This window comes from Myotis brandtii, unplaced genomic scaffold (assembly GCF_000412655.1).
Source record: "Myotis brandtii unplaced genomic scaffold, ASM41265v1 scaffold240, whole genome shotgun sequence".
Taxonomy (NCBI): Eukaryota; Metazoa; Chordata; class Mammalia; order Chiroptera; family Vespertilionidae; genus Myotis; species Myotis brandtii.
Window position 1 is genome coordinate 151,640 of NW_005359064.1, and position 15,153 is coordinate 166,792.

The window sequence follows — 15,153 nt, forward strand, 5'->3', positions numbered from 1 at the left end:
CCTTCCACCTCCCCCACCCGGAGGGTGCCCCCGGGGCAGGCGGCCAGCCTCCTCCCTGGGAATGGGACCAAAGCTTAGCTAACCAGAAGGTGGCCAGGCCCTGGCCTAGAGCCTTCCCTCTCGGGAGGGGAATAGGGCTTAGCTGACCAGCCTCCCCCCTCGGCTGTTGGAGTTTGTGAAGATTTTTCTAAAAGTGTGTTGTAACTTGGTTCCCATTTTTTCTAGGGAAGGCAAGAAAGGTCGCTTGGACTTTATGATTATTATTATTATCATCATCATCATCTTACACTAACTGCTCCAGAAAGAAGTCTCATACTTTTTTGAAGTTTAGTTTTAACGCAAGATTTCAACTGCTTTGTTGGTTTTTAAAACAATTTTCTCTGATTTTTATATTAAAATTGTATTCCTTACACTTTGCAGATTTCACTTTCTCACAGTACAAACACATAGGATAGTAAAAGTCCCTTTTACAGTCTCACTCTCTCATTTTGCCTTTTTTTTTCCGATAGGGAGATAATTTTATCTCAGTTGTGTTAATCAATCTGACAACTCTACCAGTTCCAGTTTTTCTAAAAACACTTCCTGAAATCCTTAATGAATAAATTATCATTATAATATAAGCAATTATTTTTTAAATCATAGAAATATATAACAATAGGTAGAATTTGGCACTTTAAAAATGATGCAATATAGTTGTCTACTACACATCATAGTACCAAACTTAAAATACAGATGTTTTTAACTATTAAAATATTAAAGCAATAAGTATTTATCAAATAAACGATTAAATTTAGTATTTAATAAGTTATAAGTATTAAGCATTAAATATTCTAATATAGAATTATAAATATTTCTGCACTGAAATAACGTTGTATGCACACGTCTATACATATCTCTCAGAGTGTCCTAAGTGCATTCATGTAGATTATCTCATGTGACCTTCCCAGTTCTATAGGATAGGCAGATAGCCTTGTGTGAGACCAGGAAATGAGTTAGATGTTTTTAACTAGTAAAATATTAAAGCATTAAGTATTTATCAAATAAACAAGTAAATTTATTATTTAATAAGTTATAAGTATTAAGCATTTAAATATTCAAATACAGAATTATAAATATTTCTGCACTGAAATAACATTGTATGCACACGTCTATACATATCTTTCAGAGTGTCCTAAGTGCATTCATGTAGATTATCTCATGTGACCTTCCCAGTTCTATAGGATAGGCAGATAGCCTTGTGTGAGACGAGGAAATGAGTTCAGGGGGTTAAGGTCCTATCGGGACCTAGACTTCTGATCTGATTTGGTCCCTAGTTCCCTACATAATTTCCCTGAGATCATGACAATGAGATCAAAGGCAACAGGAGGAATCACAAAGGGTTATCTATCTCTGTATATCCTGGGCTCCTATAAATTCAGTCTGAACTTCAGTTAGACCTTATCTTTCAACTGCAGAACAAGGGAACTCACACTTGTGATTTCAAGGGAAGCAAAGGGTCAGCACATTTGGAGAGTGACTAGGAAATGGAAGTGTCAAAACTTTCAAGTTGGCACAATTTGTCACAGTTCAAGATTAAGCAGAAAGATTTCAGTGGAAGGAGAATTTCAAAAGCCAATTGAATGAACAAGCTTGGATAAGATGGAACATTAAAAATGTCACAATTCTATGTGTCTTGCAAAACCCAACAGTACCAATTTTCCCATTCTGTATCATGCTTGGAAATGTCTAAATTACCTACAGCACCGTGAAAGTTCAGGGCTGGCCTGAATAAGGTAAAAATGATACACAAATGTTCATGTTTAATGAGAAAGTAGAATTTCAGCTCTACTAGGCCCACAAAGATGCTTGCTTTGAAGTCACCTATAAGTAAGGAACAACAAAAATGCCTAAATGCCAAGCAATAGCTAAATGGCTAAGTAATTTATAGTAAATCAATGTGATATGCTATTTTGTAGCCATTTTTAAAATACAAGAATGTAAATTTGCATAAAACACTGTGATATATTAGGTGAGCACACTTTGAGCAGTAAATCCCTGGGTCACTGTCCTCCATCTTGCCTGTATATTGGAAGTGATGGAAGAGCTTTAAAAAATACTGATGCTGGTCCATAACAGACGCAGACAGAGATTCTGATTCATTTGGGATGGCGTGAAGCCTGGATATTGAGATGTCTTAAGACTCTAGGTAATTCTCATGTGCAACAAAATTTGAGAAACACTGGGCTAAACTGACCAGCTCCTGCGTGGAAAGCAATTCAGTTTCGGTCATTGGTTGCTGGGAGGCTGGATGAGCCAGTCCTAGAGGATGATGGTCACAGGCAAGCAGAGGAAGGACAGCCTGTCAAGTGTCTTTCCTGCACAGCCTGACACCCACATAGCAGGGATCCAGCCCAGCACATGATGCCCAGAGTATGGAGTAGGCGTGCTCTCTGGAGGCTTGGTGCAAGTAAGCTGTCCTATAGTTCTAAAGGAATTGAGATTCCAGGCAGGGACTTGGGCACGGGAGCACCACACCAGGATTCGGGTGCAAGGCCTGGGGTATACAGCTGTGGGCTTGGTTACTAAGGAAAGAGGTGAGAGGTCAGTTACTAAAACTAGGTTACGGCGTCAGAGTCTGTCCAGGAAAAGGCTAAAGAGACTGTGTGTAGGTTAAGCTCCTTACGGTCAGTGGCAAGAAATAAGATGATTAGGAGACTAAGTCTTAGGCCAGAGGAGAAGACAAAGTAGACAAATTAGGGGTGGTAGGCCAGATAATTGTACCCCAAAGGGGTGCACATCCTAATGGCTAAATCCTGGGAATATATTATGCTACATGGCAAAATACTGATGTGATTAAACAAGGACGTTTTTTCATAACTTTATATATTATTTCATTCATAGCAATAATATGAAGCAACTGGAAGCAAGCCATGTGTCCATCAGCAGGAGAGTGGAATTAAAAATTGCAGTCTGTTTTACAATGGAATATTACTTGGCAATAAAACAGAAAGAACCATTGACTCACAGGAAAACAGGAATGAATTTCAAAAACATTATGTTAAGTGGAAGAAACCAGACACAAAAGAGTACTGTATAATTCCATTTATATGAAATTTAGCAACATGCAAAACTAATCAAAAGAGAATGGTGGCTGCCTATGGAGAGACTGAAGATTGAGTAGAAGGGGAAAAAGAGGAGCTGGGGCAATGGAAATGTTCTGTATCCTGAATGGGGTGTTGGTTGGATGGGTATAACATTTACCGAAATTTATTCAATTATATACATTTAGGATTTGTTGCATTTTTCTGTATAAATAAGAATCTTGAGATGAGATGATTTTCCTGAATTATCTGGGCGGGCTCAGGGTGGCAGGAGAGTCAGAGGAATTCAGTGTGAGAAGAACTCAACCTGCCATTGACGGCTTAAAGGCAGGGAAAGGGGACCTTGAGTCGGGTGCTGGAAAGGCAAAGAAGCAGAGCCTCCAGGAAGAACCAGCTCTGGGGACACCTTGATTTCAGACAAGTAAACGTCCATTTGCACATCTGACTTCCAGAATGGTAAGGTGATAAATCTGTGTTGTTTGAAGCCACTAGATATATGTTCATTTATTTTAGCAACAACAGGGGACTAATACATAAGGTAAATAATCTCTCCCAGAAATCACGTGTAGATGATGTTATGGGGGAAAATAATGCATAGCTATAGTAAAATCTAGGTAGATACTGAAGATTCCATTTGTGTCAGTGATAAAGAAAGGTCAGATAAAGAAGGAATTTGAGGATATTATGTGAATTATAAAGGAAAAGAGGAAAAAGAATAAAAAATCAAGGGAACCCACTAGATAGGAGAACATATTTGCCAATGATACATCTGATAAGGGGTTAATTTCCAAAATATATAAAGAACTTATACAACACCAGGAAGATAAACATCCCAATTAAAAACTGGGCAAAGGACCTGAATAGATACTTCTCCAAAAAGGTCTGCTCAATGTCGTTAATCATCAGAGAGATGCAAATTAAAAACACAAGAGTGAAGGGGAATGGGGACTCGTGCACCCGTGGGGTCCCTCAGCCTAGCCTGCACCCTCTCGCAATCTGGGACCCCTCGGGGGATCTCAGACTGCCAGTTTCGGCCCTATCCCCACAGGCTAAGCCAATGGACTCCACTGGTGCACAAATCCGTGCACAGGGCCTCTAGTATGCATATAAGATCTTTGGTTAATCTCTTCCCACCTTCCCCTCTCCCCCTTCCCTCTGACATTCATCAGTCTGTTCCATGTTTCCATGCCTGTGCATTGAGCATCTGCCCCCTGGTGGTCATTGCACATCATAGCTACCGGACGGTCAGCTGGTCAGCCAGTCAGCCGATCAGCCAGTTGCTTAGGCTTTTATGTATATAGATATGCATAACCCTTGGACACAGACAATAGTGTAGTGAAGACCTGGGGGAGGGGAGAATGGAGTGGAGAGGGTCAATATGACAATAATGTTGTTGCATTCAACAATATGTAATAATGTTGCAGTTCTTGTGTGTGTGCTATGTTCCAAGCATTGTGCAAAACATGTAACATAGACAATCTTAAAGTTCTATAAATGTCCCAAAGTGGCAGAAAGTAATGTAAGCTACTAAATATAAACAGAATTCACAGTTACAGCAACACAAGCTAACTGGCCTAACTGGCCCCTTAAAAAAAAAGACAAATTAATTGGAGAGATATTAGGAGGCAGGAAGAATGGGGTTCACAGAATCCACAGGAGGCTGAAGGACAAGGCTTGAAGAACACATAAAAACCAAGAGAGTTAAGATTCTAGGCAATAGGATCATGGCCAAGGTCATCCACATAAACAGTACAGCTGAAGGAAACTACAGCACAGTGAGCTGTCTGACCTTCGACATTCACTTCACCTGTTTTACTAGCTCAAGGTCCAAAACCGGGGGAACCAATAACTGATCAGTTCAGCTTAAATTGTGTGCCCTAGGTGAGGGTAGTAGAGGCATTGCCCCTCTCTCCCATAGTAGGACTTGTGAGTGAGGAAGAGAGAAAAATATTTTACACAATAGGAACCCTTCCTGCCCCACACCCCAGTCCAAGGAGAGAACAGTGTGCTAACAGGAGGAGACAACCAAAATAGCTAATGTCTTCTACTGGTTGTCAGGAAGAGCTTTATGGAAAGAATGAGACTTGATCAGTAAAGAATCAGTATGACTTGGAAAGGCAGAAAAAGAAGTTTGCGAAGAATAGCCTAAGCAAGGAAACAAAGGCAAAAAAAACCCCACAAAAAAAAACAGGACATGTTTGGAGGGTAGGGCCACAGGCAGACTGGATGAGACACAGCTCAGGTCGTCTCAGTGCTGGACCAACCTGGCACCTACCTGAGCTCTTGGCCCTCTGCTCTGGCCTCTCCTGACAGCTGTTGGAGTTTCTCTTCTTTCTTATACGGTTGGCCTTGCTGGAACACCCCCTGGCACACTGCTTAAGACCTGAAGCAGCTACCAAATAGCCAATGAGAAAACCCAGAAGTGGGATCCAGTTTATTCCCTGTTAGGGGGAATGTTGATTAATGAGAAATAGACGACAAAGGGAGCGGGACTGAGGAGTGCCTCCTGTTTCTCTCTGCCACGCACAGCTTGAAGGCCCGGGGTCTCCCTACAGCCTGCCCCAAGAAGCCAGCATGCAGACACCTTCATCAGGCCCCGCGTGAGTTCTTGTTGGCTCAGCCTGAAGCAGAAGCGGCACCTGACACCTCTCTCTGTGCAGCTTCCCGCCTCTCCTTCCATTCCCGCATTCTCTTCTCTGTTGTCATGGATTTCACTTTTCAAATAAAACATCCGCATTTTCGCCTTTGCCTCAGCATCTGTGTATGGGTATGCTTAGTTAAGAACTGCCTCTCCTAAAGGGAGTAATTCATTGAGAAGTGGGTAACAGGTTTAGATACTGCAATGAGGCCACCATGGTAGGACTGTATCAGGGTGAGGAATTAGAGCTTGAAGCAGAGGTCACGTGAAATTACTATAGAGTCTTAAGCAGAGAAACAATAAGACCAAAGTCTTTCTAAGGAAAATCTATCTATTAGCAGTAAACAGAAAGAGTGAAATCAAGAGAAATGGGAGGTGGGGGCCTAGGATAGTAACAGGGTGGAGGTGGGGAGGGCATAGGACAGTGATGGCGAACCTATGACACACGTGTCAGAGGTGACACTCGAACTCATTTTTTTTGGTTGATTTTTCTTTGTTAAATGGCATTTAAATATATAAAATAAATATCAAAAATATAAGTCTTTGTTTTACTATGGTTGCAAATATCAAAAAATTTCTATATGTGACACGGCACCAGAGTTAAGTTAGGGTTTTTCAAAATGCTGACACGCCGAGCTCAAAAGGTTCGCCATCACTGGCATAGGAGATAGTGGCAGTGGGAATGGGGAATGGAGAGAATAAAGTGGGATTTCAAAAGAGGAAACATGACTTAGAAACTAATTGGATACAGATGATAAAGGAAATTGGGAATTTAAAATTTCCTTTGTGGGAATGAAAAAAAAATAGGTTAGAGGGGGAAGGTGAGCCAATGGGAGAGGAAATAATGCATACAGTTGATTGTTGTGGTTCGGCAGTTACCAGATAGTCAAATGGAGATGTTAGAAAAACAGCTGGGAATTCAAGACAGATGGAGAGCTCAGTCTTCTCTGCATGATCACAAAGCCGTGGACACGAATGAGCTCACAAACAGTGGGACTGCTCAGAGAGAGGACGTGAGGGGCTCCCGTGAAAGCACGGCCAGGGAAGAGCTCCTGGCAGATGGCAGACAACTTCATGAAGAGGACGTGCAGAATTGGTCCAGTGAAGGTAAAAGTTATAGCAAGGAAATCTGGAGAAGGAGAAAGCACCAAGGATGAAGCAATGGCTATGGTGGACACTCCAGAAAGTTATTGAGAAGAGAAGTGACACTCACTTTAATGGGCATTCTCTGTTATATCAGCTGCTTAAGCCTCATGTGCAAGATAAACATTATTTCCTCAATAGAGGCTCAGAGAGGATAATCAACTTGCTCAAAGTCACTCAGCCATAAAGTGTATCAGTTAGTTTTTGCTATGTCACACATCAACCCCAAATTTAATGGATTAGAGCAAAAATGATTTCTTTTTCTCAAATGATTCCATGGGGTGGTGGTTGCGCTGGCTCGGCTGGTTGCTTTTCCTGCTGGTCTTCCTGGGTTCCTTCATGTGTCTGCAGTCAACTCCAGATTAAGGAACTAGGTGATTTAGGGGAGCCACAGCTGGGATGCATGGGGCAAACACTCAGAATTCACCATTGTCACAGAATGCTAGTAGGTTTAGCAAATTATAAATTAGAACAAAGTTAAAATTAGAACAAAATATCCCAAATAACAGGAATTCAGAGCAAATCTAATTATAGCAGTTGCTGACAGCTCATCATAATGACAACAATTATTAGACCTAACAGCTATTGAGCATTTGCAGTGGGCCAGGGACTGCTCTAAGGGCTTTTGTAGATTATCTCATTCAGTCTCCACTACAACTGAGGCAGCAAAAGAAGAACATTGCCTGCTGGATCTTAAAGTTTCCATTTACATTTATTGGTCAAGGGAAGTCACTTGGCCATACCTAATCTCAGTAGAATCCCCTCATGTGCTTGTAAGTAGAGGAGAACCAGAAACTTTTAGAGAAATTGTGCCTATGACAACAAAGAAATTCTTGTGGACTATGCTAAGACATGATGAGCAGGCAGATTAGAGCAAGGACACTGATATAAGAATCCCAGCTGAGTGTGTAAAAGTGTAGCAGGCAGTTAAGATAGGCATGAGCAGAGCAGGAATGATGAGCCAGGTGCAGAGATCAACAGGTTGGATGGCCTCGGGTGCCTGGCAACAGGCAAAACTACAAGCCCTTGCACCAAAACTCCCTTAAGCATTAACCCCTAGAGATGACATCTAGGCCTCAGTTGTATTTCAGCTCCAGGCAGTAAAACCAGGTGGAGCTATATGATGGCTAACATCAGGACCAGCTGCAAAGACTAATGACACTCTCCCATGGACCCAGCCAATCAGTAGAGGCCATGACCCTAAGGAGACACACCAAAAAAGTTCATGAATATTCTATTGAGATCCTCCCCAGATGCCTTGGGTAAAAGCCCTCAGGATGGAGGGCCAGGCTGCTCTCTTTGTGGAGCACAAGCCTTTCCCCACTTCCTTCTTTCCCCAGGGTGTGTTTTTTCTCTTTCCTCCCTCAAGGTGCATATCTCTCTCCCTCTTCCTCCTAAACTCCAAGGGCCTTCCTTTTGCTCTAACTTCTTTCCTGAGCCCATTTCTTCTACAAATCACTTCTTCTACCTCTGTGACTTTCTAAATAAGCTTTCTCAAAGTTTGTCTTGGCTCTGAATTCTTCTCTTAGCCAGAGCTCAGGAACTGAGGTTGCTGAACCAAGGTGACCACCTGGTACAGTTTTCCCACTGCTAACAGGAGGTGCAATGGAGAGCAAGAGAGGAAGATGAGCAGTGAGGCCAGGTTAGGGGTGAGCAAGATCAACCCAAGCTAGTATCAAAAGCACAGTGAAGATCGCTTTCCAAGGGTAGTTGTGCAGATGAAGGATGCTGCAAACCGGGAAGCTTATTATTAGAGCAGCTTGGGAGTTCTCCTGAGACCCTCCTCCAAGCCAGGAAACTCGATTCTGTGTTAGGATTGGGAGGTTCTTTTCCTTCTGGTCCAGACATTCTTTAAGTCCGCCCTGGGACAACATATGCTCAATTCAAGGTGTGGAATGAGACAAGAAAGGCCTTAACTAACAAGCGACCAGAGTCACATTATCTCCAGGGCCCAGGTCTCCATACTGGGCATGAGCCAGGGGCTCTGACCGAGACCATTTGAAAAATCAAATCGTTCAGCTGTGAGTCAGTATTTAATTTAGGCTCCTCATTACGATTCTTCCCAAGGTTTAGCTTTTAGGTTTCCTAACAACTAAGACAAAAGTGAAAATTCCAATGGCTACATAGTTTTCTTTTTTTTAATAAAAGAAATCAACAGGATGAACAAATATGAATCCAAGAATGAATTCATTATTTATAAATTATCAACATAATGGACAATATTTTCAGTTACAGGTTTCCAAGAGACAGTGCTATTCAAACAGATTCTTCTGTTGACCTTCTGGAGTGCCCAGGGCACAGCTTCACATCTGTAACAGGGAGAGCTTTTAGGAAGAATGGGGACTATTGAGATAATGAGGCCACGTTTGTTTGTTTTTCGATTACCTACATTCCTAAGGTATTTAGGGCCTAAATAACCTAGAAGCATGCACCGATTAGATCGTTTTACTTAAATATCGGATGTTTCAAGTAAGCCTCTACCAGATCTCAGTCAGTTTATGCTTGAATTCTCTAACAACTACACTAATGCATCAGGAGTAGAGAACGTAAGTTATGCATAGCTCCATACCTCACACGTGAAAAGCTACAATCCTGTAATCCGGTATTATTTTAATGAGAACCATTCGTGCAAGGCAGACTTCTTAAATTTCAGCACAGACACCAGAGAAGAAAGCAAAACATATGTAGTGGGGAAAAATAAACAGATTTCAAGAGCAAAGCAGCATATGTCTTTCCTTTCTGAGAGTTAAGCCAAAAATGTCCTCCCTTCAAAGCCAGAAGGACAAGCTAAGCAGCAAGGATTCAAAACAAAATAACCCATGTGAAGGAAAGGACAAGAGAGAGTTGAAAGAAGGTCACATACCACATGTGCTGGTCACAATGTCACGACTGTTCAAGGGGGAGCTTAATCTACTCCTCTTCCAATTGCCAGCTCATTGAGCTGGAGGATTTGCTTGATATGTGTCTTAACATTTTACACAGTTTTGGTTTTCAGGAATGGCTCCATAGGCAATTGCTACTCATGAAAGTCTGGATTTTACTAATAATTATGAGATGAAGATCATATATGATTAATTTTACTAAGGACATTAGTGTTCGCCAAAGCCTGTATATATGACCGTGGATAGAAGACACTACTGGTAAAAACCCCACCTTCCTTCTTGCTAACAAACCCTCAGATTATCCAAGTTTAAGATTGTCTGTGTCCAAGGGAAGGCAGCTCTTTCTAACCCCCAGGAATGAAGTTGGTAAATTCATATTGATCCAGGTAATTCTATTCTGTTTGCCAGGATTGACTTAGATACAAGCTGGTGACTCAGCTCTTTTTTCTTAATCAATATTATTGAGATATATTTATGAATATAATATAATATATAACTAGAGGCCCAGTGCATAGATTCATGCACTGATGGGGTCCCTCAGCCTGGCCTGTGCCCTCTCGCAATCTGGGACCCCTCAGCGGATGTCCAACTGCGGGTTCGGTCCCATCCCCACAGGCCAGGCCAAGGGACACCACTATGTTTATCCTCTTTCACTTAACATAATGTGTTTGTGATTCATCCAAGTTGTGTAATTCAGCAGCCTATTCCTTTCATAGTTGAATAGTTTTCCTTATATGGTTATCCAAAAACTTACTTATCAATTTGGGTGACTTAAATTTTAGCTCATATGCAAAAAGCTGTTGTGAACATTCAAGTACAAATCTTTGTGTAGGCAAGTGTTATCATTTCTCTTGAGTAAATACACGGAAGTACGTTTGCTGAATCATAGGGTAAATATATATGAACTTCTTAAAAAGCTGCAGAAATGCTTTCCAACATAGGAGTCCCATCAGTAATATATAAGACTAGAGGCCCGGTGCACGACATTCATGCACTCAGGAAGGGGGCGGTCCTTCAGCCCAGCCTGCGCCCTTTAGCAGTCCAGGAGCACTCGGGGGATGTTCAACTGATAGCTTAGGCCTGCTATCTGTGGGAAGCGGGCCTAAGCCATCAGTCGGACATCCTTAGTGCTGCCATGGAGGCAGGAGAGGCTTCTGCCACTGCTGCTGCGCTTACCAGCCATCAGCCTGGCTTGTGGCTGAGCAGTGCTCCTACTGTGGGAGTACACTGACCCACCAGGGGGCAGCTCCTGCATTGAGCATCTGCCCCTTGATGATCAGTGCGTGTCATATCGACCTTTTGTTCCACTGTTCAGTCAATTTGCATATTACCCTTTTATTATATAGGATTTCCAAGATTTCCAGGTGTTTCAGATCCTCACTTACATTTGGTATTGCCACTCATTTTCATACCAATGACTCTAGTAGTGGTAGCTCAGTGCAATGATAACAAATAATATGACATGATACTGAACATCTTTCATGTGCTCATTTACAATTTGTATATCTTCTTTGGTGAAGTGTCTGTTCAAATCATTTGACTATTTAAAAAACAATTCAGTTGTTTGTCTTCTTAATATTGAGTTGTAAAAGTCATTTATGTATTCTGGATATAAATTCTTTGTCAGATATGTTTTTCAAATATTTTCTACCAGCATATGCTTGTCTTCTAGTTTTATAATGGTGAGTTTTTGAATGAAAAGATTTTATTTTTTAGAACTCATTTGGATTTACAGAAAAAGTGAGCAGATAGTACAGTATTTTTATTTTATCCTATTCCACTCCCCCCACCCCACCCTACACACAGTTTTCCCGATTATTACCATCTTACATTAGTGTGGTGCATTTGTTACTAGTAATTAACAAATATTAATACATTGGGTTTGTTTGTTATCTTTTGTTTTTTGAGCATTGCATACTTTCTGGCTGTACAAGGTGCTCAAGACTGATCTCATATATTTTCTAACCCGGTCCCAAAAGCAGTAATTTCTCCAACAAGCCATAGTTTCTTTTATTGAAAAATGGTTTTAGAAACCAATATCTGGGTGCTAGGTGTGCTCATTGCTGCTAGTATGTCATGTCTCTTAGTCCCATCCAGCTAACAGAGCAAAGAAATATGTGTGTGTGTGTGCGTGTGCATGTGTGTGTGCGTGTGCATGTGTGCGTGCGTGTGTGTGTGTGTGTGTGTGTGTGTGTGTGTGTGTGTGTGTATTATGTGTATAGGTTGTTAGCTATAGGTTTTTTGTAGAAGTACTTTATTAGGTTGAGGAAGTTCCCTTCTCCTTCTAGTTGGTTGAGAGTTTTTATCATATAGATGTCCATTACTCTCAAATATTTTTACTGTATTTATTGAGGTTATCACATAGATTTTCTTTATTCTTCCAATGAATTAAACTCACTTTGTATTCCTCAGAGAAACTTCACTTAGTCATTAAGTAATTGCTAATGTATTATGTTATGTATTACATTTTATGTGTTACTATATTCAATTTGCTGAAATTTTACTGAGGAGATTTGTATCATGCTTCTGAGGGACATTAATTCATAGTGTTCTGTATACTTATGGTTGTAGCATTAGGGTAATGTGGCCTCCTTATCTCTGGCACTCTATCTACCCCACAAATCATGGCAGACCTGGTCCCTGCACTCAAATCTTAGTCTCCTCAAGTCAGCAAGGCCACAATATGCAGTTTTGGTTGTTCTCCCTGTGCTGTGTCCTGGAAACTATCTTCAGCCACTAATCTTTTTATTTTTTAAAATATTTTTTTATTGATTTCAGAGAGGAAAGAAGAGGGAGAAAGAGATACAAACATCAATGATGAGAGAGAATCTTGGATCAGCAGCCTCCTGCATGCCCCACACTTGGATGGAGGCCACAACCCAGGCATGTTCCCTGACTGGGAATCAAATCATGACCTCGTGGTTCATAGGTCAACATTGAACCACTGAGCCATCTGGCAGGGCTGCAGGCACTAATCTTGAGCATATGTATGCCTCATTTACTTCACTTCTCTCATGAATTCCAGTTCTGCACTGTCCAATGTCTGAAAACTATTGTTTTATATATTTTGACCAGTTTTCTAGTTGATATGAGAGATTATATCTTGTCTCTGTTCTAGATCATAGCCAGAAAGAGTAATCCTAGAATATAATTCTGACTAATGAGACAGAATCGTATGAGAATATGCTATCTAGAGTTACATAGCTATCCTATGACCACAAGGGTAGTGATTGACACTCTGAGAATAAAAGATAGAAATAGGCAAAGAATTTGGGTCCTTAATGATGTTGCTGGGCTATTGAATTACACAACCTTTAGCCAGCTACTTCTAGACTTCTTGTTATGTGGGAAATATTTTTTACATTATTTAAATGAATTAAATTGTATTTTATGTTACTTGTAGCCAAAACCACCCTAATTGACTCATTCCTTTAAATATACGTATTACCAGCTTTTTGCCAGCTTGGTTATTCTAGGTTGTTTGGTCATTCTCATTATTTTTTTAAGTTGAATTGAATAAAAATTATTGAGTGAGATTCTGTGCCAATAATTATGGGAGATGCAGAGCTAAGTATTACTTGGTCTCTAACTTTGAGGTACTAATATTCTTGTACAGGAGAAAATAAAGTAAACTAATATCTATGCTAAAGGAACAGAAAAATAAATGTCATAAAAGAAAAATATAAGGTTAATAAACACACACTTTTGAGTGAATAATTGGATGAATCCAGTTGAGTCTTCAAGAATGTAGGCCTGGGTCAAAACATTAGGTGACATAAGTGACCTCACTCTTAACAAGGCCCTACTGTGGTATGTCTTGCATAATATTAAGTATTATATATATTTAAGTTAAATGAAGGAGCAAAATTAAACAAAAGAGCAAACCCTTCCCAAATAATATATTTAGCCATAATAATAACAACATATTTTCACTTCAAACATTGGCCTAATAATAGATTGAAATATATATATATATATGTGTGTGTGTGTGTGTGTGTGTGTGTGTGTATGCATATGTATATATCTGACTTAAATCTATTTCTACCTTTTTTTTTAATTGATAGAAAAATTCTAAAGAAATTCTCACTTTTTGGAAACAAGTATAAAAAAACTTGTTTTGGAAGTGATTACAGTCACTCTATTGTCTTCCAAATTAGGCATGGTCAAGAATATAATTAAATCTTTTTAGGGAAAAAAGTTCTGCTTGACAAAACATGAAGTTGGACTTTGCTTATCCTAAGAGCCTAACCTGAACAATGCTACTTCTTTTTCCATTATGTCTATAACTGGTTGAAACATGTCAGCAAATGTGTCTTAGATTATGTAGAAAAATGTGCTGGAAAAATCACCAGCATCATGAATTAAGTGGGACTATCAACATCCAAGAGAAAGAAGAGTAACCAACAGCCATGAAATCTAGAAAGACTTGAATTGAGATACAGAATTCTTGGTGATGGCAGAAAGAGGATATTTTGGCAATAATGTCAAAGGGAGAAAATGACAGTAAAAGATCATTTCTGACACACAATTAAAACAATGGATAGGACAACCTTCCTCCTACATTTTTTGGGGAGGGACGATAATTAAACATTTGAGAATTGTGCACTTTCCAAAGATGCTTTAATCCTCTGATGAAAGGCCCTTGGACACAAGAAAGAGTGATAAAGACAGGAGGATTAGTCTTGTCTGCTGATAGTACATTCCAATACAGTCTCAAGTAAAGATTTGAAGACCTCTCACTGCCCGTGGTCCTCCTCCTTGTACCCTGCCTCAACTAAAATCTCCATGCTGCCCCACACTTCATTGAAAATATTGTTGACACCAGGCTACTGGGTCCAGTTCAAGTGCATGCTCAGTAATGTCACCATAAACATTTCACATTTTTCTTTGGTACTCTACAAAGTTTTTCCCACATTCATTATCTAAGTTAAGACACACAACAAACATATCTGGCATTATTGTCCCTATTTTATAGATGAGAAAACAGAGGCTCAGGGGAATTTCACTAGCTTATGCTCTTTAGATGCTAAGATCATTATATTAGTTTTCTATTGTTATGTAAATAAGCATAAAAATATTAGAAGCTTAAAACAACATATTTCTTTTTTAAAAAAATATAATTTTTATTGATTTCAGAGAGGAGGGGAGAGGAAGAGAGAGATAGAAACAGCAGTGATGAGAGAGAATCATTGATCAGCTGCCTCCTGCACACCCCATACTGGGGATTGAGCCCTTGACCCGGAAATGGAACCGTGGCCTCCTAGTTCACCGGTCAATGCTCAACCACTGACTCACACCAGCTGGCTGGGGCACAACACTCATTTTTTTTTCTGTTTATTTATTTTCTTTATCGATTAAGGTATTACATATGTGTCCTTATCCCCCCATTGCCCCCCACCTTGGTTAGGCT

At 40.2% G+C, this 15,153-nt stretch overlaps 1 protein-coding gene across 1 annotated transcript in view; it reads right to left on the bottom strand.

Moving 5' to 3' along the window:
• Positions 1-5,817, bottom strand: part of LAMA1 (laminin, alpha 1) — a gene marked incomplete at its 3' end in the record, with an annotated part of 154,155 nt that extends 148,338 nt beyond the window's left edge. The window contains exons 1-2 of the mRNA XM_014540244.1: positions 5,608-5,817; positions 5,356-5,521 (exon numbers count right to left, since the gene is read on the bottom strand). Coding sequence (XP_014395730.1) covers positions 5,356-5,521; positions 5,608-5,817 — 376 coding nt within the window. The remainder of the gene's footprint in view (positions 1-5,355; positions 5,522-5,607) is intronic.
• Positions 5,818-15,153: the final 9,336 nt, after the last annotated feature.